This window comes from Miniopterus natalensis, chromosome 18, assembly GCF_054644295.1.
Source record: "Miniopterus natalensis isolate mMinNat1 chromosome 18, mMinNat1.hap1, whole genome shotgun sequence".
In the NCBI taxonomy this organism is placed as follows: Eukaryota; Metazoa; Chordata; class Mammalia; order Chiroptera; family Miniopteridae; genus Miniopterus; species Miniopterus natalensis.
Genome location: NC_142098.1, coordinates 35,920,850 through 35,942,922, shown reverse-complemented (window position 1 = coordinate 35,942,922; position 22,073 = coordinate 35,920,850). Strand labels below are relative to the sequence as shown.

Below are 22,073 nucleotides of genomic sequence, written 5' to 3'. Positions count from 1 at the left end.
CACCTTCAGGGAAGCTTCACTGACCAGCCCCTACTTCTAGGCTCCGCACCTCCTTGTAGCTCCCTCCACTTCTTCCTTCCCTGTGATCCTGGTGAATAACAATTTGCATGATTATTTGATGAATATCTGTCTCCCCCATCAGACTGTGAGCTCTGTGAGGTCAGACACTGGTTCTGTCTTAATCTCCAGGCCACCCAGACCAGAGCCGGCACACTGTAGATACTCATTAAACACTTAGTGAGTGCCAAGTGTCGAGTAGACCCCTCTGTGCACCTCAGCACTCTCCCCTCTCCCCTCCGAACACACAGACTTTCTTCTGGGAACTGTCAGGGAACTTGGACCCCCGCCATTTCCCTCCTTGGCAGTTGCGGGTGACGCACCCAGGGGCGGGTGTGCCGCCCCACAGCGGACGCTGATTTGGCCCGGTTGGGCAAGGCCAAGGTTGCCTGGGGGGAGGTTACTCATCCTGAGCTCAGGTAAGAGGACCTGGGTTGGGAGGCGGCACACCGAGGGGGACGCTGAGGGAGCAGGATCGAGTCATGGACCCCGCCAGGAAAGCAGGCGCCCAGGCCGTGATCTGGACCGCAGGCTGGCTGCTGCTGCTGCTGCTTCAGGAAGGTGGGTCTGGGGAGCTCGGTTTGTTAGACTGTTGTCCCCATAAGCCAAGGCTGTGGGTTCCATCCCTGGTCAGGGTACCTACAAGGATCAACCAATGAGTGCATAAGTGGAACAACCAATTGATGTTTCTCTTTCTCTCTCTTTAAAAAAAAAAAAAGAAGAAGAAGAAGGTGGGTTTGCTGGGGGAGGGGCAGAGGGGCCAGAGTAGGGGCTCTAGGGAGGAGGGTCCCCTCACCCCCTACAGAGAGGGCCATGGGAAGGGTCTCCACACCTTGAGGAGAAGGGCTATGGGAATGATCATCTGCCCTGGTCAGAGTGGGCTGTGGGAAGGGTCCCCCACCCTGGGCAGAGAGGACTGTGGGAAAGACTCCTGCCCTGGGGGGCTGTGGGAAAAGCTCTTCCAACCTGAGCAGAGGGGGCTGGGGGGAGGGGATCCCTCACTGAGCCCACTCCCTGCGGGAGAATTCTCCCATCCTGAGCACAGAGGTGTGGGAATGTGCTCCCCACCCATGGCAGAGTGCTCCCAGGGCTCCAGGTCCGGGGTGCCCCACCTTGGGCTATGGCACTGTGGGAAAGATACTCCCACTGTAGGCACAGCGGGCTTGTAGGAAAGGGGCACAATGTATCCCATGACCCCAGATTTGTGGGAAGATTTTCCTTAGTCCTGCCCTGGACAAGGTTGTGCGATAGGATTGTCTTGTCCTGGGGAGAGAGGGCGTGGGAAGGACTGTTTCCCCTTGGGGAGAGACCGAAGTAGGGGTCGCTCATTTGACTCCGCCCTGCACCCCCAGGAGCTCAGGCCCTGGAGTGCTACAGCTGCGTGCAGAGAGCAGACGACGGGTGCTCTCCGCAGAAGACCAAGACCGTGAAGTGCGCGCCAGGCGTGGAAGTCTGCACGGAGGCCGTGGGGGCTGTGGAGACCAGTGAGTGGGGCCCCCGGGTCCACGCACCTACCCCTTCACGCTTCTCCAGCCAGGCCCCGCCTCCTTATAGTCCCGCCCCTCCCTCTGACCTTGGCCACACCCCTCCAAGCGGCCCCATGCCACCCTTTCAGCCTGGCCCGGGCCCTTCAGCACCACCCTGCCATTAGAGCTTGGAGGGGTGAGGGGCTGAGAGTTGCGAACTGGGTGGGGGAAACTAGGAAGAGCCCCGATCTGGGGCCACTTCCCCTCCTAGGGCACACCCTGTCCATTTCTGCCCCGCCACTGAGATCTCCCTACTCATTTCTGCCCCTGCCAGAATGTTCTCCCCAACCCAGCCTAGCCCTGTCCAGTGGGGCGCTTGGCGATGGAGATTTCTGTAGAGGTCTAGGCTCCCTAGTCTGGGGCTCGGACGCTCTGGCCCACATCCCACCCCTGTCTGAGGCCACAGCTCCCAGGAGGCCGCACCCCTCTCCGATCCTGTGCCTTTTTTGTCAGTCTCTCAGTTCCTTCTGAGGTTGCCTTCTGAGATTCAGCCCTACTTGTAGCCCTCCCCCTCGATTCTGTTCGGTGTCTGTCAGCCTGGCAGCCCCTGGGATTCAGCTCTTTGAAGTGCCTCCGCTCCATCTGTCATTCTTTCCTCCGGATCGGCTCTTTCTGAGGGCCTCGCCTCCTCTGATCCAGCCCCCTTCCCTCCCCGCAGTCCACGGGCAATTCTCGGTGGCAGTGCGCGGCTGCGGTTCGGGACTCCCGGGCAAGAATGACCGCGGACTGGACCTTTTCGGACTCCTGGCCTTCATCCAGCTGCAGCAATGCGCCCAGGACCGCTGCAACGCCAAGCTCAACCTCTCGGCACGAGCGCTCACCCCGGCAGGTGGGTGCGAGCCGAGCCCTGCGGCGCCTGAGTCGCTCGGGGTGACCGCGGGCGGGACGCGGGAGCGCGCGGGGCGGCCTGGGGGCGAGGCCACGCTCGGGGGCAGGGCCCGGAGGCAACAGGCGGGGCTTCACGGCTGCGGGCACCGGTGAGGCTGGGCGCCAGGGGCGGGCTCACAGCGCGGGGCGGAGCTGGAGGCTGAACCGGCGTCGTCGAGGGGCGGAGACGTGGGCTGGGGCCACGGGGCAGAGGCGGGCTTTCCGAATCTTCCAACCCGCTCTCCGCGCAGGTAACGAGAGCGCGTACGAGCCCAACGGCGCCGAGTGCTACAGCTGCGTGGGGCTGAGCCGCGAGGCGTGCCAGGGCACGGCGCCGCCCGTCGTGAGCTGCTACAACGCCAGCGACCGCTTCTACAAGGCCTGTTTCGACGGCAACGTCACCCTGACGGCAGGTGAGCGAGCCCCCGAGCTCGGCGCTGCGGTGGTTGTAGCCTTTCTGAGGCGTCCCGGGCGATGGTAGCCCTTTCCCCGAAGGGCTCCCCCACCTCCAGCGCATTCTGGGAGCTTGTCTTGTTTTCTAGAGCGTCGTGAGAAATGCACTCCCATCCCCGATAGCACGGGGGTGGGGATGCTGTTCGTTCTAGCATTTTGGGGAAACAGATTTCCGTAGAGGCCTAAGCGCGGAAGGCGGGGGTGGGCCGTGGGAAATGTATTGAAACCTTCAAGCTTCTACCCGGGCATTGCGGGAAATCTAGCTCTGACTGCCTAAAACCCTAGGGGTTAGGGTACCCACCTAAACTACTTAGGGGAGGTGCCGATCAGCCTTCTGGCCTCTGCCTCAGGGAATCATGGGAGATGAAGTTCTTCCAACGCCGTCCTCTGCCAGGTGCATTATGGGAGATGTAGTTCTAGCTCTGAGACTAGACATTGGCGGTGTTAGGGGGAGAGGTGCGTGGAAAATGACGGGAGGGAGGGAGGGGACGCTTGTCCTTCTCTTTGTAGCGCAGCCTCTGATACTGCTATGGGAAATGTGATCCGTCATATGCCAAAGACGGACTGGGACAGTGTTTCTCGAAGGGGGGCCTGAGCTGAGACTTTTGGGTCAATGGAACCAGAGCCCTTCCGTTCCCTGTTTTGGAGGCTGTCGCCTCCACGTTTCATTCTGGCTGTGCCTCCCCGCCCCCTCTTTAACACCCGACCTGTCTGTGTCGCCCTCCTTCAGCTAATGTGACTGTATCCTTGCCGGTCCGGGGCTGCGTGCAGGACGAGTTCTGCACGCGGGACACGGCCACAGGCCCCGGATTCACACTCAGCGGCTCGTGCTGCAAGGGGCCGCGCTGTAACGCCGACCTGCGCAACAAGACCTACTTCTCCTCTCGCATCCCGCCCCTGGAACTGCTGCCCGCTCCTCAGTCCACCACCCTGGCCACAACCACCCGCGTCCCTACCTCCACCCCGGCCCGGCCCACGGCCGTGTCCACCAGCAAACCCACCCCAGCCTCCGCCAGCCAGACTCCTCCCAAGGAAGTGGACCCCGAGACCTCCAAGAAAGAGGAATCCGGCTTGGCGGGAGGCGCTGCTGGCCACAAGGACCGCAGTAACAAGGAGCAATACCCCACAAAAACTTGGACCCATAATACAGGCTCGGCGGCTCCCGCGGCGGGGCTGGCGGCTCTCCTGTTGGCTGTGGCTGCTGGCGCCCTGCTATGAGCTTCTGCACCTGGAGAGCTCGCCCCGACCTCTCGCCCTCCTGCCCTCCTGCCCTCCTGCCCTCGCCTCGGGTACTCTCCCCTCCCTTCCCCCCCTGGACTGGGCTGGCCCAGCCCCGGTTCTTGCAGTGTACCTCAGTACCCGGCTTCTGCTGCGCTGGTTTGCGGCTTGGGGAAATAAAGTTGCCATTGTATATATTCCCCCGGGTGTTCGAGCTTTTTGAGGCAGCAGATGTATTCCCCTCATGGTCAGAGGGACAGTGGGAGAGGCAGTGATAAGCTTTCTCATGGCCAACCTGGGCCTTGGGGCCGGCGCATGCTGGTTTTTCCTCTGATGGCTGCGGGCCCTGCCCCTCCATCCTTTGGGAATTGTTTCAGCGCTGTCTTCCTTGCTAGACTGTGAGCTCCTCAAGGGCAGGGACCGCGCCTTATGCCTCTATGTGGTCAGTTTCTGGAACATAAAGGCCTCAATAAGTTGAATTACTTTGTACAGTGTTTTGACGGAGTCATTTCTACCTCATTTCTTACAATAACCTCTTGAAGCTGAGCTAGGGCAGAAATGCCGAGACCTTTAACAGAGGAGGTGAGACAGCCCTGGGGGACGTCTGTGTTTCAACTCCTTTCTTTCATCATCTCCTGGGGAATAGCCAGCTTGTGGGCGATCCCACTGGGGAGGGGGCACTGGGTGAATCCATTAATCAGTATTGTAGGATGGACGGGGTCTTTAGCAGTGCTAGGGAGCAGAGGGCTGCTTTGTTTAATGAGTGTGTACACTGCGCCCAGGCACCACCCACCTTGCCATCTATCTGGCTTCTTTTTAAAAAATATATCTTTATTGATTTCAGAGGGAGAGGGAAAGAGAGAGAGAGAAACATCATTGGTGAGAGAGTCATCATTGATTAACTGTCTCCCCCCCCCCCCCCCCCCCCGCCACTGGGGACCAAGCCCTGAACCCGGGCATGTGCCCTGACTGGGAATCGAACCGCAATCTCCTGGATCCTAGGTTGATGCTCAACCGCTGAGCCACACCGGCCGTACCCTATATGGTTTCTTAATCATTCCGTGGGTTCAGCCACTGCGACCCACTTGGTCTTAAAAAGGTCTTCCAGATCCCAGGCCTGCGCTAAGGGTGTTTGCACTCATCATCTCATTTAATTTTCTTATTTCTTTTTTTGTACTAGTTAAGAGTTTTTGCATCTTTCTCAGAAAAAACCATTTGCAATTTATTTCCTTATTTGAAAAAAATATTTGCAAAGTTAATAGCTAAACTTTATAGAGTCTGGGCCCTAATCAATAATAAATAGACATACAAAGTTGTGTTCCCCCATTCCTCCCTCCTTTGCCCCCTCCCCCCAGGCCCCACCTTCCCCTCCCTCTGGCCCTAACCTCATTGTCACCTGTGTCCATGGGCTGTGCACATATATTCTTGCCAGGTATTTTTCAAAGCACCCGTTGTTTCCTTGTGCCAGGCACTGAATATTCAGAGCCTTCTTATAAAAAGTATTAGCATTTTGTTTTCCAACTTTGATTATGGAAAACTTCACACCTACAGACAAGTTGGGAAGATCAAGCGATGCACCTCCCTTTGCCCTCCGCTGGGATCCAAAAACTTCTAACATTTTGTGAGGCCCACTTATGCTCCATTTTACAGATGCAAATGTTGAGGTACAAGCAAGATTAAGTTCCTTTCTCAAGGTTTCCCAGAGCTGGATGGGGACCCAGGGAGTCACCGTAGAGGGTGCCCCCAAAACAACTAGTTTGCATGTTTAGATGTTGTGGGATACAGATGGGAAGGCCCTGCCCTGCCCTTCTATGGCTCACCATTAGTGCTGTACTCGTTCCATGTGGTAGCCAGCAGCCACATACAGCTGTATACATTTAAGTTTAAATTCATTAAAATTAAGTAAAATTAAAAATTCAGTTCCTTGGTCACAGTTCAAGCGCTCAGATAGCCACAGGTGGCCACCATATGGACGGTGCAGATACAGAATTCCCATATTTCGGCTCTGCACTCTAGGGGCTAAGAGAGAAAAGACCCATGATTCTAACCCACCTGCGACGATGCGAGCCCTGGGGCCTGGGCAGAGAATGGCGCAGCAGCAGACTGGGGAAACTGTACCAGCTGGCATATCCTGCCCTCACTCTTATCTTTGATCTTATTTTCTAAACCCTCTCATCTGCCTCGTTGGTCGGCCTGTTATTCTTTCCTGGCCGCCACCCTGCCTCTGCCGTGCGGTGATGAGCGTCAGTGCAGTCGTTAGCGCCCCGCACTCCTGATTGCTCTGATGAACGCGGAGGTGAACTTTCCGGGGCTGGGTCACAATCGTTGGGCTGGAGTCAGTGTCTCCTCGCCGCTTCCATTAGGTAAATCCGTTCAGGGGAAGAAGCTGGCTGTGGAGTCTGCGGTGGCACAGGGCCAGGTTCAGATTCTCTGTTTATCGCCTGTGTGGGTCTGGGCCGGCGACTTCACTCCTGGGAACCAGGGTGTCTTCTTGGTGAAGTGGGTGCAAGCGCACGTGCGGCCAGGGGCAGCGTGGGAACCGTCGGGCGGAGGCCTGGCCGGGTGGGGCGCTTCTAACCGGGAGCTGCTGTTCATTTGCAGACTCGCAGTTTTCCCTGTTCTCCGCTTGTAGCTCTTCAGGGCAATACCTGTGCATCGAATGGCACAGGATGCCAAATGCAGGGGCACGGCCTGGGGGTGCCACAGCGGACTGGAAATCTACGGGGTGCGAGTTCACAGGTACCATCAGGTGTCACGACCGTGGACTGAAACTCAGGTTGGGGTTGGTGGGCTAGTTAATGGGCTTTTCTTTCGGACTTGTTAATTTACATGAAAATCTGACCGTACCACTTAAGGCAAAACACAGTTAAATGTGGCTGTTAAAAAAATATCTGATGGAATGTGCTCTTGCATTGTCGTTTAATGAAAGAATATTCCAGTCCTCCCTTTAGAGAGAGCGATCGTGGAGCCCCGGCAGGGCAGTCTCCAGATTCCTCCCTGTTCAACAGAACTTGCTGTGAGGACAGCGGTGTCTTCTAGTCTGTGCTGTGCCGAGTGGGAGCCGTGAGCATGAGCACAAGTGACAGGTGTGAGACTCCAAAGTCCTAATTTTATTTAATTAGCTTACATTTAAACAGCCACATGCGGTGGCTGGTGGCTACCATATTGGACAGCGAAGCTTTAGAAGGACAGCTGGCCTGTTGGCCAAACTGGAGGGATGTCTTCTCATAATTGGGTTCGATGAACAAATACTGGTTCCTGATTTAGGATCTAAGCATTGACACCATTTCTCTCAGACTGTGCAGGACTGTTCTTGGGGACTAGTCTATGCTTTTCAATATCAGCACGGCCAGGGACTGGCCGTTGAGCTTCTCTGAGCCTGAGTTTCCTAATATGGCAGGGTGTTGTGAAGTCAGGCTAAATTTCTAAGCCAGCCCCACCTTTTCCTAGCTGTGCGACCTTGGACAAGTTACTTAATCTTTCTTGGCCTCAGTTTCTGCAACTTTAAGATGGGTATTAACATTACCTTCCCTCTAAAATAGTTGTGAGGATTAAGCAGTATCTACAAAGTACTTAGAACAGTGCCTGGGGTGTGAGACAACCTATATTGTATGTGTTTGCTCTTGTTACCCTTGCAAACAGACTGGACAGAGATGGTAGGTCTTGAGATCAACTTAGTAAGTCTCCACCAGTGTTTCAGGGCTTTATTTCCTTACTGTTTCTCTTGGGGTTTATTTTTCTGTGTCATACTCCAGTTCTTAAAACCATTTTTGACATTATCTTTTTAAGCAAGGATATATTTTGTTTCGCGATGCTTTTGTTTCAGGTTCACAAACATGTTTTGTGCTGGTCTCGATGTAAAAATATATCTTACTTCCAATGTGCTCAAACAAGTTTTAAAAGCACTGCCTGAATCTTTTTTAATTGGAAAGATCTCAAAATTACAGAAAAGTTGTACGTACAGTACAAAGAAATTAATTTTCCTAAATCATATGAGAGTAAGATGCCAATATTATGCCCCATCACCCACCGATGTTTAGTGTGTGTTTCCTATGAAGAAGGACCTTCTACATAACCAAAGTATAACTTTAGACAAAAAAGATTAGAATGGCCCTGGCCTGGTAGTTCATTGGTTAGAGCATTGACCTGATGCACCAACGTTGCAGGTTTGATCCCCACCAGGGCACATACAAGAATGAACCAACGGCCCTGGCCAGTGTGGCCCAGTTGGTTGGAGCATCACCCCTACACCCAAAGGTTGCGTGTCCATCCCTGCTCGGGGCAACAGATCAATGTTTCTCTCTCACACTGATGTTTCTCTCTCTCTTCCTTTCCCTTCCTCTCTCTCTAAAAATCAATAAAAACATCCTCAGGTGAGGATTTAAAAAAAAAGACTGAGCCAGTGAATGCATAAATAAGTGGAACAACAAATCGATGTTCCTCTCTCTCTCTCTCAAATCTATCAATAAATAAAAAATTTTTAAAAGATTAGCACTGATAACTTACTACCATCTAATCCTCATACTCCATTCAAGTTTCACCAGTTGTCCCCAAAATGGCCTTCATCTGATTAAAAACAAAAATTCAACCAAGTAAATTTAATACCTAATTGACTTTATTTAATGATTCACAAATCGGGCAGTATCCCATCTAGCAAACAGAAACGAACAAAATGGAAGGTTTTTATAGGCAGATTACCTCACTAGTGTTGATCAGGAAATTCCAGACCGATTGGCTGAAAATTCCCTTCCTGCCCTGGTTGGTTTGGCTCAGTGGTTAGAGCGTCGGCCTGCGGACTGAAGGGTCCTGGGTTTGATTCCGGCCAAGGGCACGCACCTTGGTTGCAGGCTCATGTGGGAGGCAACCAATTGATGTGTCTCTCTCACATCAATGTTTCTCTCCCTCTCCCTCTCTGTCTCTCTCTCTCTTCCTTCCATGCTCTCTGAAAAGCAATGGAAAAAATATCCTTGAGTGAGGATTAAAAAATTATAATAATAAATAAAATTCCTTTCCTGGGAGAGACTGAAAGTGCATTTGGGTTCTGTTTCTTTGTAACAAGGCATGCCAGGCTCACCTTGTTCTGTCACTGTGCCAGTCCTAGAATTAGCCTTTACTCCAGGAAGCCCCGGCATGTTTCACTGGAGGGCTCAGTCTGGACTCCAGCACTGCCTTTAGTGGTCCTGTCTCTCTAGCTTCCTTTAGTCTGGAACAATTCTTCACTCTTCCCTTGGCCTTCACGACCTGTGAACATGACAGGCCAGTTTTTAGGTAGCTTGTCCAGAGTGTGCACTGGTCTGATACCTTCTCCAGGTCAGATCGGGTTGTGCATCTCGGGTGGGAGCGTCACAGAGATGTTAGGTTCTTCCTACATCCCCTCGGGGCAGCCACTTTGATCACTTGGGAAAGGTGGCAAGTTACCCTTCCCCCTTTGTAATGAATGTGGTTTCTGGGGAGATATTTAGGGGCTATGTAAGCATCCCATTCCTCATCAGATTTTTAAATTTTTATTTTGAGAGTATGTTTATTAAAGGTGAGGGCAGTGAAACAAGGAAGGGCTTAGGATAGAAGCAGCAACAGGAGAGCCTAGAAACGTTACAGGAAAGTGAACCACGCGGGACAGTGTGGAGCCCGGGACAAGGTGTCGCTGCCCATTGCTCCCCTGGTTACAAGTCTTGTGGGGACCCTTCGAGTTTAGTCTCTTGGGGACCCTTCGAGTTTAGGAGAGGTACGCCTGAGAGGGAAGCGAGGCGTGAGGGCACTCCTCGCCAAATTTTTGATTTATTAATTTATTTTGTCATAGCAGAATAGACTCATAGCATGGATGGATTATAATCTACTATAATCATGATTTGTTCTGATGTTCAAGTTGTCCCCAATTTGACCTGTGGGAGCCCTTGTGAGCTGGCTTCTGTGTCCTTTCAACCTGTCCCATCATTCTTTGAGCTTTTTTTTTTTTTGCTTTCTGGCACAACAAGATGTGCCAGGCTCACCTTGTTCTGTCACTGTGCCAGTCCTAGAACTAGCCTTTACTCCAGGAAGCGCCGGCATGTTTCACTGGAGAGCGACGTTTAGAAACCAAGATTTGGGAGCCGCATGGGCCATTGCCGTTGGGTTCTTGCTGCACCCACCCAGCCTCGCTCAGCGGACGGAGATAGGGAATCTGGATATATATAACAAACACATGCCCATCTATATTTATTTCTACATCTGTCCCTCTATATTGAAAGTCACGGATCTACCCTATGTCCAATTCCAACCCCTCACTATAGGGTTCATTCTGGTTTTCTCTCCTTGCATAACTGTAGCTCATTTCTCCTTCAGTGAGAACCCTGGCTCTCGGTGTCCTTGATATATTTACTTATGTGCTCAGTCCACCTGAAAGCAGCCAGTCACACTGCCACTGCGCACACCCCACAGCCCCTGGGGTGCACGCCTGCTCATCCCCCTGGAGCGCGGACACCCTATTCTGAGCCCTGTGCCCCCCTCTCCGGCCCCTGTTCCAGGCACCGACTCGCTTGTGTTCGGGAAGGGAGAGGAAAGGACAGGAAAGGAAAAGTTTAATGGGTTTAAAACAGGATAGGCCTTTGTTTGCTCTTCAGGTTCTACCTCTAAGCTACTCGCTGTGCTTTCCTTGCCTTTCCTTTCCTCTTTCTTCTTAAAGTGCCAGATTCTGCATAACTGAAGTGTCCTTTTATTGAACCGGACAGAGCTTCAAAATGCTTTCGGGACAGGAAGAGATGAGAAAGGGGGGGAGAGGAATCTGATCAGATAAAAAGCAATATGCTTTTTCCAAAGTTTGATCTTTGAAGTCCATGTTTATGCCTGAGAAATAGATTTCAACATCAGGCAGGGCTGGTCAGGGACAAGGCAGGCGTGACAGGGGACAGGGTGGGAGCTTCTGCCCCAACTGGCCTTGCTGGTTTCTCTTCTTCAGGGTTTGTGTTTTTAATGAAGGGCTCATTTCATTTTAATTACATAAGAAATGCATGGATGCCTTCTTGCTGTGAAACAAACATTCAAACAATAGAGAGAGAGAGAGAGAGAAAGCGCAAAAAGTCCTTTTGAGAAATGGGCAGTCAGCCTGTGGCAGAGGGGGGAATTTGAACACAATTTGGAAGTGGTTTTCACAGTGACAAATGCACATCATTTCTGACTTGGCAGCTTTCCTCGGAGGAATTCATCGTGGGGAGATGGGTTCATATGGCTGACACAAGGCCTGCCCACTACTTAATTCCAGTAGTGTTGGTAATGGCAAAAAACTAGGAATAGCCTAGATGTTTATGAAAGAGGGGACTGGGTAAGTTAATTATAGTACATTCAGATGGCTTGATGCTTTATGGACATTTAAAAAGACAAGGCCAGGGTATTATGCTAAGTGAAATAAGTCAGATAGAGAAAGATAAATACCATATGATTTTACTTATATGTGGAATCTAAAGAGCAAACAAACAAAACAGAAACAGACTCATAGACAGAAAACAGACCGATGGTTGCCAGAGGGGCGCGGGTTGGGGGGCTGAGTGAAAAAGCGAAGGGAGTAAGGAGTACAAATCCCAGTTACCGAATGGTCACAGGGATGTAAAGTACAGCATTGGGAAAATAGTCAATAAAATTATAATAACCATGTATTATAGTTGGGTGTCAGGTGGGTACTAGACCTCGCAGGGAACCACTTAGTAAGTTATATAAATGTTTAACCACTATGCTGTACATCTGAAACTAATATAATATTGAATGTCAGCTGTAATTGAAAAATAAAAAAAATAAATGCAACACATAAAAAAACAACATCAAGGCACATCTATATATATTCATCTGGAGAGATCTTGATCTTGTTAATGGAAAAAAAAAGTAAGATGCAGAACAGTGTGCCACCAATGTTAAAAAATGATCTATGTGTGAGTGCTTGTAGATGTCTAGCATATTTCAGGAAATACCCACAAGGCAATAAATGCTCTTGCCTCTGGAAAGGATATCGGGTGGCCACCAGATGGAGGTGGGAGGGGACTTTTCCATCCTTCCTGTGTGATCTTGGACAAGCCATGTATCTTCTCTGAACCTCAGTTTCTCCATTTAAAAAGAGAGGGTGATTAAATGAGAGAGCAGAATTTCATTCCAGAGCAGGCACGCCAGAGGGACCACTGAAGAGAGGCCTTCCTGTGCCCGCTCCTCCTGGGACTCGACTGTTGTGCTTCACCCAACAGTAAAGAGTCAGCGTTTGCACATTTGCAGCCACCTGTCTGCAGCCAGACTCCCAAGGGGATTTTTCTAGCTCCTTGGCAACCTGGAAGTAGAGGGAAGATAATTCAGTCCTTTCCCACATCTCTTCACCTCACCACACCCTCTTGCTTGGGCCCAACAGTGGGTTTCCCCTTCAGGATTCTCAAAAATCATCATCACTCTGCCACTCTGCCCTGGCTGGTGTGGCTCAGTTGGTTGGAGCGTCATCTGTACACCTTTCCCACACCTGGAAGACACACACGCCCGCATGACTTGCTGTGGCCACAGAAATAGGAGCAGAAGTGACTAGTGTGCTTCCAGGTGGAAGCATTTGAGCTGACGTGTGTGCTTCTCCATGTTCTCTGCCCTATTGACATGACCACCAACCTTCCAAAAGGCAGAGCCGGGGGGTAGAGCGAGGACATTGTGGAAGAGGGTTCTAAGAGACCCATGGCAAATGCCAACAGGTAAGGAATAAAACTTGTTTGTTTCGAGCCTCTGAGTTCTGGACTTGTTTGTCACCGCAGCATAACCGGTGCCTTCCCCACCCCTTCACTTGTTCTGCAATTGGCATGTCTGCGAATCTGGTCAAGCCCTCCCACCGGCTGTAACCCTTCCCTGGCTTCCCAGCACTGTCGCGATAAGGCCCAGGTGCTTTCCTGTGGCTTTCCCGGCCATCCCTGCCCTCCAGCCTCCCGCCACTGCTTCCAGCTCACCTTCAGCCTCTCCTCGCCCTTGCCTGACATTCCTCACCAGTTTACTGTGCGCATCGGACTCTTCCACCGCTTCCCGGCCCTTCCATGTTCCTCCTGCTCAGGAAGCTTTTCCCTTGTCCTCTCTCCGCCTGGCTGATACCCGCTCCTCCCTCAGGACTCAGCTCAGAGGTCCTCTCCAGCAGGAAGCCCTCTCTGACCTCCAGGCTGGATCCGGTGCCTCCTTTGGGGCTCCCCCCATAAAGTGAACCCCCTCCCCCATCACTTTACATGATCTCTCTCTGAAGAACAAGTCTCTCTGCCCCTGAGGGCCAGGCACACAGGAGGATTTCAGTAAATGTTTGTGGGCTGAGTAATGATGGGTTCAGATGCTAAGCAGGCCTGTTCATCGCGGGGGTTGAGAAGGGGCGCAGAGCTGCTTCTGCCCCTCTCTTCTCCGCCTTTTTCGGCTGAAGGCCTTCCCCGGAGCTGAGCCTCCGCAGCTGGCAGCATTCCTTCCTGCACGCTGCGGGGAAGTGGCTGTGGTTTCTGTGGAAAGTCCCAGAGAAATTCTTTTTTCTTGGCTCCTCTAACCAATTCAACCCAGATTTCTGTGCTAACTCAACACCCTTAGCAACCAACTTTTATTTTTATATTTCCCCAAACATTTTTCATGAAAAATTTCAAACATACAGCAAAGTTGAGATAATTTTACGGTGAACACACGTGTACCCATCACCTGGATGCTGCATTTTCCAGCTGACTCTAATTGCTTCATCACACACCCACCCCTCTTTCCATCCCTCTGTCATTTCAAAGTAAATTGACGTCACCAGGACATTTCCCTCTCAACGCCACCACCTGTGTGAAGTTAACAAGCATCCAGCCCTGGCCAAGCGGCTCAGCTGGTTAAAGCTCAGTTGGTTGCACCAAAAGGTTGCTGGTTCGATTTCCGTTTGAGGTGTGTCCAGTCAATTGATGTTTCTCTCTCACATTGGCGTTTCTCTCTTTCTCTCTCTGTTTCTCTCCCTTCCTCTCTCTCTCAAATCAATAAACATATCCTCAGGCGAGGATTAAAAAAACAAAACAAAACAAAAACTCCCATGAGTTCAGTATTTACCTACAGTTCGTTCTTATTTATTTAGTTTTTACTTTTCAGGTAAAGTTTACATACACCGAAACACACAAATATTAAGTGTATTATTAAAGGAGCTATGACAAATATGTAGACCTGTGCCAGCCAGATCCCTATTAGAACCACCACTCTAGAAGGTTCTCTCCCACCCCTTCCCTGTCAACCTCTGCGTTTCAGGGAGCAGCAGGGGAGGCGGGAGTAATGGGGTGGGAAGAGGTGGGGCCAGACCTCTAAGGACCTCTTAGACCATGATGGGCAATTAAAAAAAACGCACCCTGGCCCTGGCCGGTGTGGCTCAGTGGTTAGAGCGCCGGCCCATGAACCGAAGGGTCCTGAGTTTGATTCCCTGTCAAGGGCACCTACCTGGGTTGTGGGTTCCCTCCCTGCCCCCACTCCAGGTGCTCTCCGGAGTCAAGCAGCCCATGTGTCTCACACACCAACGTTTCTCCCTCCCCCCTTCCATTCTCTCTGAAAAGCAATGGAAAACAATACCCTCAGGTGAGGACTATATATATACAAGTCTCCTCGGGTGAAGATTAAAAACACAATAATACGGTTATTGGTCTTCATCTTATGAACAGTAAGATCGATAATGATAATCGCACCCTGGGCTTTCCGTTTTCTTCAGATCCCTTCTCCCTTTCCCTGGCATACCCCGGCCAGCGCTCATACCTCCGAGGCAGGCTGGCCTGCGTGGGCTAGCTGGGCTGTCCTGACCTCTAGCTTCCTGTTCGGTTTGGTCAATGGGGACACCGGTAAGAGATTGGGGCGAGGGGTATTATTCCCCAGCTCCCTCCCTGCTGTGCGGGGTTGCCTTGGGTGGCGGTGTCCTTCCACCCAAGACCGCACTCCGCATGCATCTGGGTGATGGCTGCCTTGCAGGCCTGGGGACAGTAGAAGCTCCTATCTTTCCAGCCCTCCTATCTTTCCACCACCTCACTGCCTCCACCCTTGGGAACAGTCTCTTTATTAAACTCTCCTCTGTCACTGGGCTTGAACTTGCTGTTTCCTGCTGAGTCGCTGTGGGCTGCTGTTCCCACCGTAATGTACTGAGAACGTCCTATAAGTGACACTGTTTCAAGCACTTTGTAGGAAACAATCTACTTAATCTGCCCGACGACCTTATGTAGAAATAGGGGTTTGGAGAGATGATGTCACGAACTCCGAGTTTCAGAATGGAGGACCCTGGATTCGAACCCAGGAGGCATCTTAAGTGTTAACCATTAGAGCAACTGGCAGCAGCTGTTAGGGCTTTAAGCCAGAAGTCAGGCGGTGTTTTGAAAGCGCCCTCTGGCGGCTGGGAGGAGCATTGTCAGCTGAGTTGCCGTCGGTTCTACGGAGGACAGCACTTGTTTTGGCTTTGCTGGTACAACATTCAGCTGAATTCTGCAGCGGAGACACCAACAAAGGGACTCTGTCTGGATTCCAGGATGTCTTCTTGGAGGAGGTGATCTTGGAGGAGAGCCTTAAAGGATAAGTCGCAAGGGCCTGAGAGAACCTGCCTTGTTCAGGGAAGCGGCTGTAGCTTTGTGTGGGAGGGAGTCGGGAGGGAGATGGGGCTGGGGAAATAGTCGGGGCTCATCAGGGAAAGAACCTTGGCCTTGGCATGTTGCCCTGTAACTCAGTTTAGAGCTTGTGAACCAGAAAATTTCAAAGACAAAATGGAAGGGTCAGACGCAGGGTTGTCAACTTTTTATTCTGCCAGTGTGGACTTAAAAAGAAAACGGCCCATTTTTATATTCTAAAAGCTTTTCTTGAGAACCTATTGTGTATTAAGGAGTGTCCCCAGGCTGGGGCTGAGTCTGTTCTGTCCGACATGGTGCCCTCAGAGTCCAGAGTCATGGAAAGCCCCTAAGAGAAGGAATGAATGAAATTAAAGGTAATTGCTAGGGCCAGGTCAGTGCAGGAATGAGCACTGGGAATGAGGCCGAGGTGGGTGAGGAGATAGATCAGTTTGGAGATAGAAGGGGGAATAAAGTTGGAAGTCTTCACTCTATGTAATTATTAGTTTAAAAAATAAGTCATCTTTATTTTATTTTATTTTTTAAAAATATGTTTTTATTGATTTCAGAGGAAGGGAGAGATAGAAACATCAATGATGAGAGAGTCGTCATTTTTTAAAAAAAAACCCTTTATTTATTTTAAAACTGTGGCTTTATTGATTTCAGAGAGAGGAAGGGAGAGGGAAAGAAAGATAGAAACTTCAATGATGAGAGAGTCATGGATCGGCTGCCTGGGCATGTGCCCTGACCTGGAATTGAACCTCGATCTCCTGGATCTTAGGTCAATGCCCAACAGCTGAGCCACACCCGGCTGGGCAAAAAAAAATAAGTCATCTTTAAATGAAATCTTGCCCTTTGTGACAACATGGATGGACCTAAAGGGTACTATGCTAATTGAAATAAATCAGACAGAGGAAGACAAATACTATATGATTTCACTTATATGTGACATCTAAAAAACAAAAACCAAACAAACAAAACAGAAGCAAACTCATTGTACAGAGAACAATGATGGCTGTCAGATGGGAGGGGGCTGAGGGGTGGGTGGAAAAGGTGAAGGGATTAAGAAATATAAAACGCTGGTTATAAAAATAGCCCTGGTTCTGCAGCTGTAACTCTCTCCTAGCCCCTTTGCAGAAAAAAAAAACAACAAACAATACAAAACAAGTCATGGGATGTAGTAGGGAATATAGTCAATAATATTGTAATAACTGTGTATGACGTCGAAGGCTACTAGATGTATCAGGGTGATCACTTCCTAAGGTACATAAATGTCTAATCACTATGCTGTACCCCTGAAACTAATGTATACTGTATGTCAACTGTAATTGAAAAACAGTAAGTCATCTTTAAATACGGCTACTTCCTATATTCTGGGAATTTGGGGTAGGGAATGTACAACAGCAATTCCCAGTTGTGGAAAGACATTATGCAAATGTTCATGCATGTACTGGGACAGCCCCCTTCCCAGGGAGTGAACGAGAGGAGGAAGGAACTCAGCCGAGGCCCTCAGCAGCTGAGCTGTAAAGTCAGGATTTGAATCCTGGGCAGACTGGTTCAGGCTCTTAACCATTTCCCTCTATTGTTTAAATTGCCCTTGTCTAGAATTTCATGTTTCTTCTAAACCAATGCTTTTTCTTTTCTTTTCCCCCCGGTTTGGTTTTCATTGACATTTTAGGAAACGTTTTAGCACTGGGGAGACTTGCTTGATAGCATATTTGTATCCTAGTCTCAAGTTTAATCTAACAGTTATCAAAATTCAGAGCAAACTCCCAGTCACGCGATTCCCCGTATCCGCAGACTGCCATTTCCTGTAAATGCCACGTATGCTATTCTGAACTATCTGATCAATGTTCTTTAAGAAGCACCCCAGGATGTCGGGGGTGGAAGCCCCGTGGGAAAGACACAGTCCGGGGGGCAGGAGGACTGCAGCCGGGAAGGAGAGGAGAGAGGGGGAGACATCTTTCCCCAAAGGAGGGGCAGGAGGGAAAGGAGACTATTACTAATAATGGCAAACCCTGGGAGCACTCCGGGGGCTTCACTTCTCACCCAGGGAAGGCCCAAACCCTCACCGTGGCCCATGCGTCCCTGCAGGTCTGGCCCCTGCTGGCTGCCTCCCCTCCTTGCCACTGCCCTTTGCCCATCCCCTCCAGTGCTGGCCTCCTTGTGGTCCTCAGCAGCAAAGGCCCATTCCTTCCTCAGAGCCTTCGCCCCTGCTGTTCCCTCTGCCTGGAATATACCCAACCCCCAGTCGCCCACGAGGCTGTCACGACCACTTACGCAATGCTTGCTATGTGCAAGGACAGTTCCAAGCCGTGTATGAACATTGTTAACTCCATTAATCAACCCTCATTTCCTTCAGCTTAGGGCTCGCATGACAGTTTCTCGTGAGTGAGGTCTAACCAGGCCTTCCTGTTGAAACTGCTCGCCCCGTGCATCACATACCTCGTGAACACTGTTATCCTTCCCTACAGAATTTTTTGTGACACTGATCTACAACTAACCCATTATATATTTAGCTCTACCTTGTCTTTTATCTGTATCCCCCATCCTGGACTAAAATGCCTGCCTTGGTCACTGTCGTATCCCCCGCTGTCCGGAACAGTGGCTGGCATACAGTAGGTGCTCTGTGAATATTTGTGGAGCAAATTTATGGAGTTCTTCAGTTCTGGTGCCTTCCTCGAATCTTCTCATCTAATCCCATCATCTGTTCAGTGAAGGGTCTTATTATAGGGCCCATTCCACAGATGGGAAAACAGAGGTTCGGAGAGGTGAAGTCACTTTCCTTAGAATGCACAGCTTGCAGAAGAGCTTCTCTACACAGGGCTCCCGAACACTTGGGCCACCAGGCTCTGGTCACCTAGATGCCACTGCCCTTGTTGCAAGGCCTCTAACTGGTGACCGAGGCTTGAAACCGGCACCCTGTCCCTACGACCTCATTCTATTGGTGAAAGCAAGTCACAAGGCCAACCCAAGGTCACTTAACTATAAAGTCACAAGGTGAAGAGTATGGATACAGGGAGGGGTGAAGTATGGTGGCCAGTGGTACAATCTACCATAACTCCCACCAGCTCCCAGCTCTGGGGCTCTGCTCCCAGGCCAGAGAGGTCAGAAGTCATCTGGGGGAGGACCCCAGGGAGCTCATGTGTGGGGCTACTTTGAAGGAAGCAGTCTCAGGGTGGCCTGTTTTTTTGTGGGGAAGGGAACAAAGCGGGAGAGGGTGGCGCAGAAAGAAGCTGTTGTGTCTGCATTTCTTGCTTGGGTGTGGTGTCTACAGGAAGCTGCAGGCAGCTTGGGCAGCACTCATTTGTTGGTGGATGGGCGAATGCCCTGACATTTAATCAGTCACTGAATTACCTGTTCGAGGGTTTTTAATCTAGATAGATAAAGTTAGCTCTACCTCTCTATCTACATATGCATCCATTACACATTGATCTATGTTTTTCTTAATTTTTACCTTTAGCTCAATTAAACATTAGTTCATAAGTAAAAATTGCAGATGAGGGTTCCACGCAGCCCAAGATCCTTTATTTCAAAAGCTTTCCTCATAGTTCTTGTATAAAGGTCAGGCCTCGCAAACCTGCCCTCCACCCTGGTTCCATTAAAAAACCACTCAGTTGTCACAAGAGCTCTAAAAAGCCAGAACGATGGTCATCCCTATTTCACAAACGAAGGGAAGTTACTGGTTTGCACAGTTTCCCAGGACTTTTGATGCTTATAAAAGGAATTGGACCCAGATGATTCTAGAACTTCTCTAGTAAAGTGAGGCTGGCTGGCTGTCTCCAGCAGACAGCTGTCCTGGCCCAGGGCCTGAGGCAGGGATCAGCACACTCCCATCTCTCCTGTCAGATGTAGGACGAGGCCATCATTCTTACGGTAACTGTGGGTGTGTGTTTTTCCTGGTTCTTGGTCTCCTGGAGCGGCCTCCCTACCCTCTGGGCTCCCAGGCTTTGGGAGGCTCACGTCTGTAATAACAGTGGTGCTTTTACAGCTAATCTGGCAAACTCGAGCCTGGTTTTCCACAGTGGGAAGATTTATCAGCCCTTACGGTGCATTTGGAGGGTTAATTTCCCTGTGTTTTACCGATCAGAACTCAATTTTCCTGGTCCTTGGTCTCTGAGCCACTGGGAGACACCAGTATATCCTTGCCACCCAGAGGTATTATTCTGGTCCAGAGCAAAGAACCCAGATAAAGTGTTGGGCTTTTTACAATATCAGAGTTACTCCTGGCTCCCCCCATGCCCATCACTGTGTCCCTAAGGGCTTCTCCAGCACTTACTGTCAGACCAGAAACAAAGTCCTATCCTCCAGCTTGGAGCTGGCAAGGATATTATCAGCCCCACACCCTGGCAGCCTCAGCCTGTGCCCACCCACCTCCTGGGGAGGCTGCCCATGTGTAGGGAAGGCCCAAAGATTAGAAAGTGCTTCCAGATAGAGCACTGAGGCCCCTGGCTTCTTTCAGTTTGGGTCCTGATGGTTCCACATTTCCCAGCTGCCAGAGGGGCAAGCTTGCAGCTCCCAGGCTACACCCCACTCCTGGCTTTCTATATTTCCCCTTCTCATAGCTGAGCCAGACTGCTTGGGTTCAAATCCTTTTTCTGCACTGGCAATCATGCTTTTGCATCTTACTTAGACTTTCAGTGTCTCAGTTTCCCTATCTGTAAAGTGGGGATCATAAAATCCCTGATGTAGTTAGGCAGAATAGAGAGCTACTAAGGCAGGAAAAGGGGGCAGGGGGAAAGAAGGTGGAGTTTATCTCACCCACTGAACAAAGAAGTCAGCCATCGTAGAACTTGCCAAACCAGGTGACCAGAAGTATGTACAAACATTCCTAGATAAGCCCCAACAGTGTAGAAGGGGACTTCGAAACCTAGCCTGCTGCTGAAGATATCCGGCAGAGGAGCTTTGAAACCTATATGGGGGAGGGTATAAAACCTCTTGAATCCCCACCGGGTGGGGCACTCAGACTAGCCGAGTTGCCCACTTGTGCTTTACACCAAGTGCATTCTTAATGAATTCGCTTGCTGTGCTTCAGTGCTGCTGTCTCTAACGTCTGAATTCTTTCTCACAAGATTGATAAGAGCTGAGGAGGGGAGAGCCCCTGCCACCTCCGACTCAGGGCGCTCCCGGTAACACTGCCATCGTGTAGTTGTGAGGATGAGGTGAACTGACACTTGTAAAGGGCTGTGACCCTGCCATGCTGTAAGCACTCCATAAGTACCAATGTGGACAGAAAGGGGTCATACACTAAGCCTGACAAGCTCATGGGAGGTCTGCGTGGCGGCCTTACAAACTCAGAGACCAAAAGTAACCACATAGGATGGTCTGAAGTTACAACTTTCTAACTAAAAGTAAGTCATGGCGGACAGTCATGTCCTAGGCCAGAATCTTCCCTGACAAAGGTCAATCTTTATCTTAATTGAGCCTGTCTATTGTCTTTTTGCATCTATGATAACATACCTGATAACATACCTTTGGAATGTTGAGGTAACTTCCCTTTTTCTGGATCCCTCTGGGCACAAACACAGAGGTTGGAGACCACAAATTCTCTCGTTATTATGTTAATTATAACTGTTAACTCTCCCATACCCACAAATGTGAAAGAAGTATGTATCTATCTGTTTTACTTTTTATCCAATCCCGGAGATTTCCCAGCTTGCTTTCTCACATCTCCCTAATCTATCACCAATGAATTTCATGTAACTCCCTTACATCTTGCCCTTTGATTCTAATGTATAAAATAAGTGGTGAAACTGCCACTTTCCAGACTATTATCTTAACCAGTTGAGGTTTTGCTTCCTGGCAATTGTCATCAGTTTGGTCAAATAAACTCATAAAAATTCTCTACAGGTTTGAACGTTTCTTAAAGTGACACTGACTATCGACAGTATAATTACTTACAAGGGGTCATACTCTTCCAGGGACATTGATACCCACTCCTCCCCACTTCGAGTTCAGGGCAAAAGGTGGCCATGTATGAGATGATGAGTGTATTTATTTATCTATTCTACTGTTGAAGGCATTTGGATTGCCTCCAATTCTTGGCCATTACAGAGTGCTGCTAGGAACATTCTTGTAGGTCAAAATATCAAAGTTCTGGTCTTGGCTCTGCCCATAGCTATGTAGTATGTGAAACTCACTAAAGTTTTCCAGATCTGTGATTCCCTTTCTGCAAAAGGTATGGGTTGGAGGAGATAAATTTTAAAGGCCCTTTCAGCACTAAAATTCACTTTGAGTCTGGGGGATACACAAAACATAGCAGAAACTTTATTAGAAATGCCAAATACATCCATAGGAGCTCTCTGTTCTTCAAGTCTCCACCTGCTTATCAACTAATTGATGACCAGCAGTCAGAAGGCTCCCAGTCCAAAGAGGTGTCTCCAAAGGAACAATGAATGAGCAA

At 50.1% G+C, this 22,073-nt stretch overlaps 1 protein-coding gene across 2 annotated transcripts; it reads left to right on the top strand.

The window, feature by feature from the left end:
• Positions 1-539: 539 nt before the first annotated feature.
• Positions 540-4,151, top strand: LYPD3 (LY6/PLAUR domain containing 3). 2 transcript variants are annotated; one of them, XM_087827243.1, is made up of 5 exons: positions 540-618; positions 1,413-1,541; positions 2,242-2,412; positions 2,702-2,863; positions 3,634-4,151. In XM_087827243.1, exons 1-5 carry the CDS (start codon positions 540-542, stop codon positions 4,119-4,121), a joined length of 1,029 nt encoding a protein of 342 aa, XP_087683369.1. In that variant the 3' UTR covers positions 4,122-4,151. The 2 variants fall into 2 exon arrangements, with proteins under 2 accessions (XP_087683369.1, XP_016074977.1); XM_016219491.2 differs by having other exon boundaries at positions 1,410-1,541.
• The last annotated feature ends 17,922 nt before the right edge of the window (positions 4,152-22,073 follow it).

What these genes read in the sequence shown, in the direction of transcription:
- LYPD3 (XM_016219491.2), top strand. Translation starts at nt 540, where the DNA reads ATGGACCCCGCCAGGAAAGCAGGCGCCCAGGCCGTGATCTGGACCGCA. An exon ending in GCTGCTGCTGCTTCAGGAAG is followed by an intron (nt 619 to 1,409) that starts GTGGGTCTGGGG and finishes CTGCACCCCCAG; the next exon opens with GAGCTCAGGCCCTGGAGTGC. An exon ending in CAACGTCACCCTGACGGCAG is followed by an intron (nt 2,864 to 3,633) that starts GTGAGCGAGCCC and finishes GCCCTCCTTCAG; the next exon opens with CTAATGTGACTGTATCCTTG.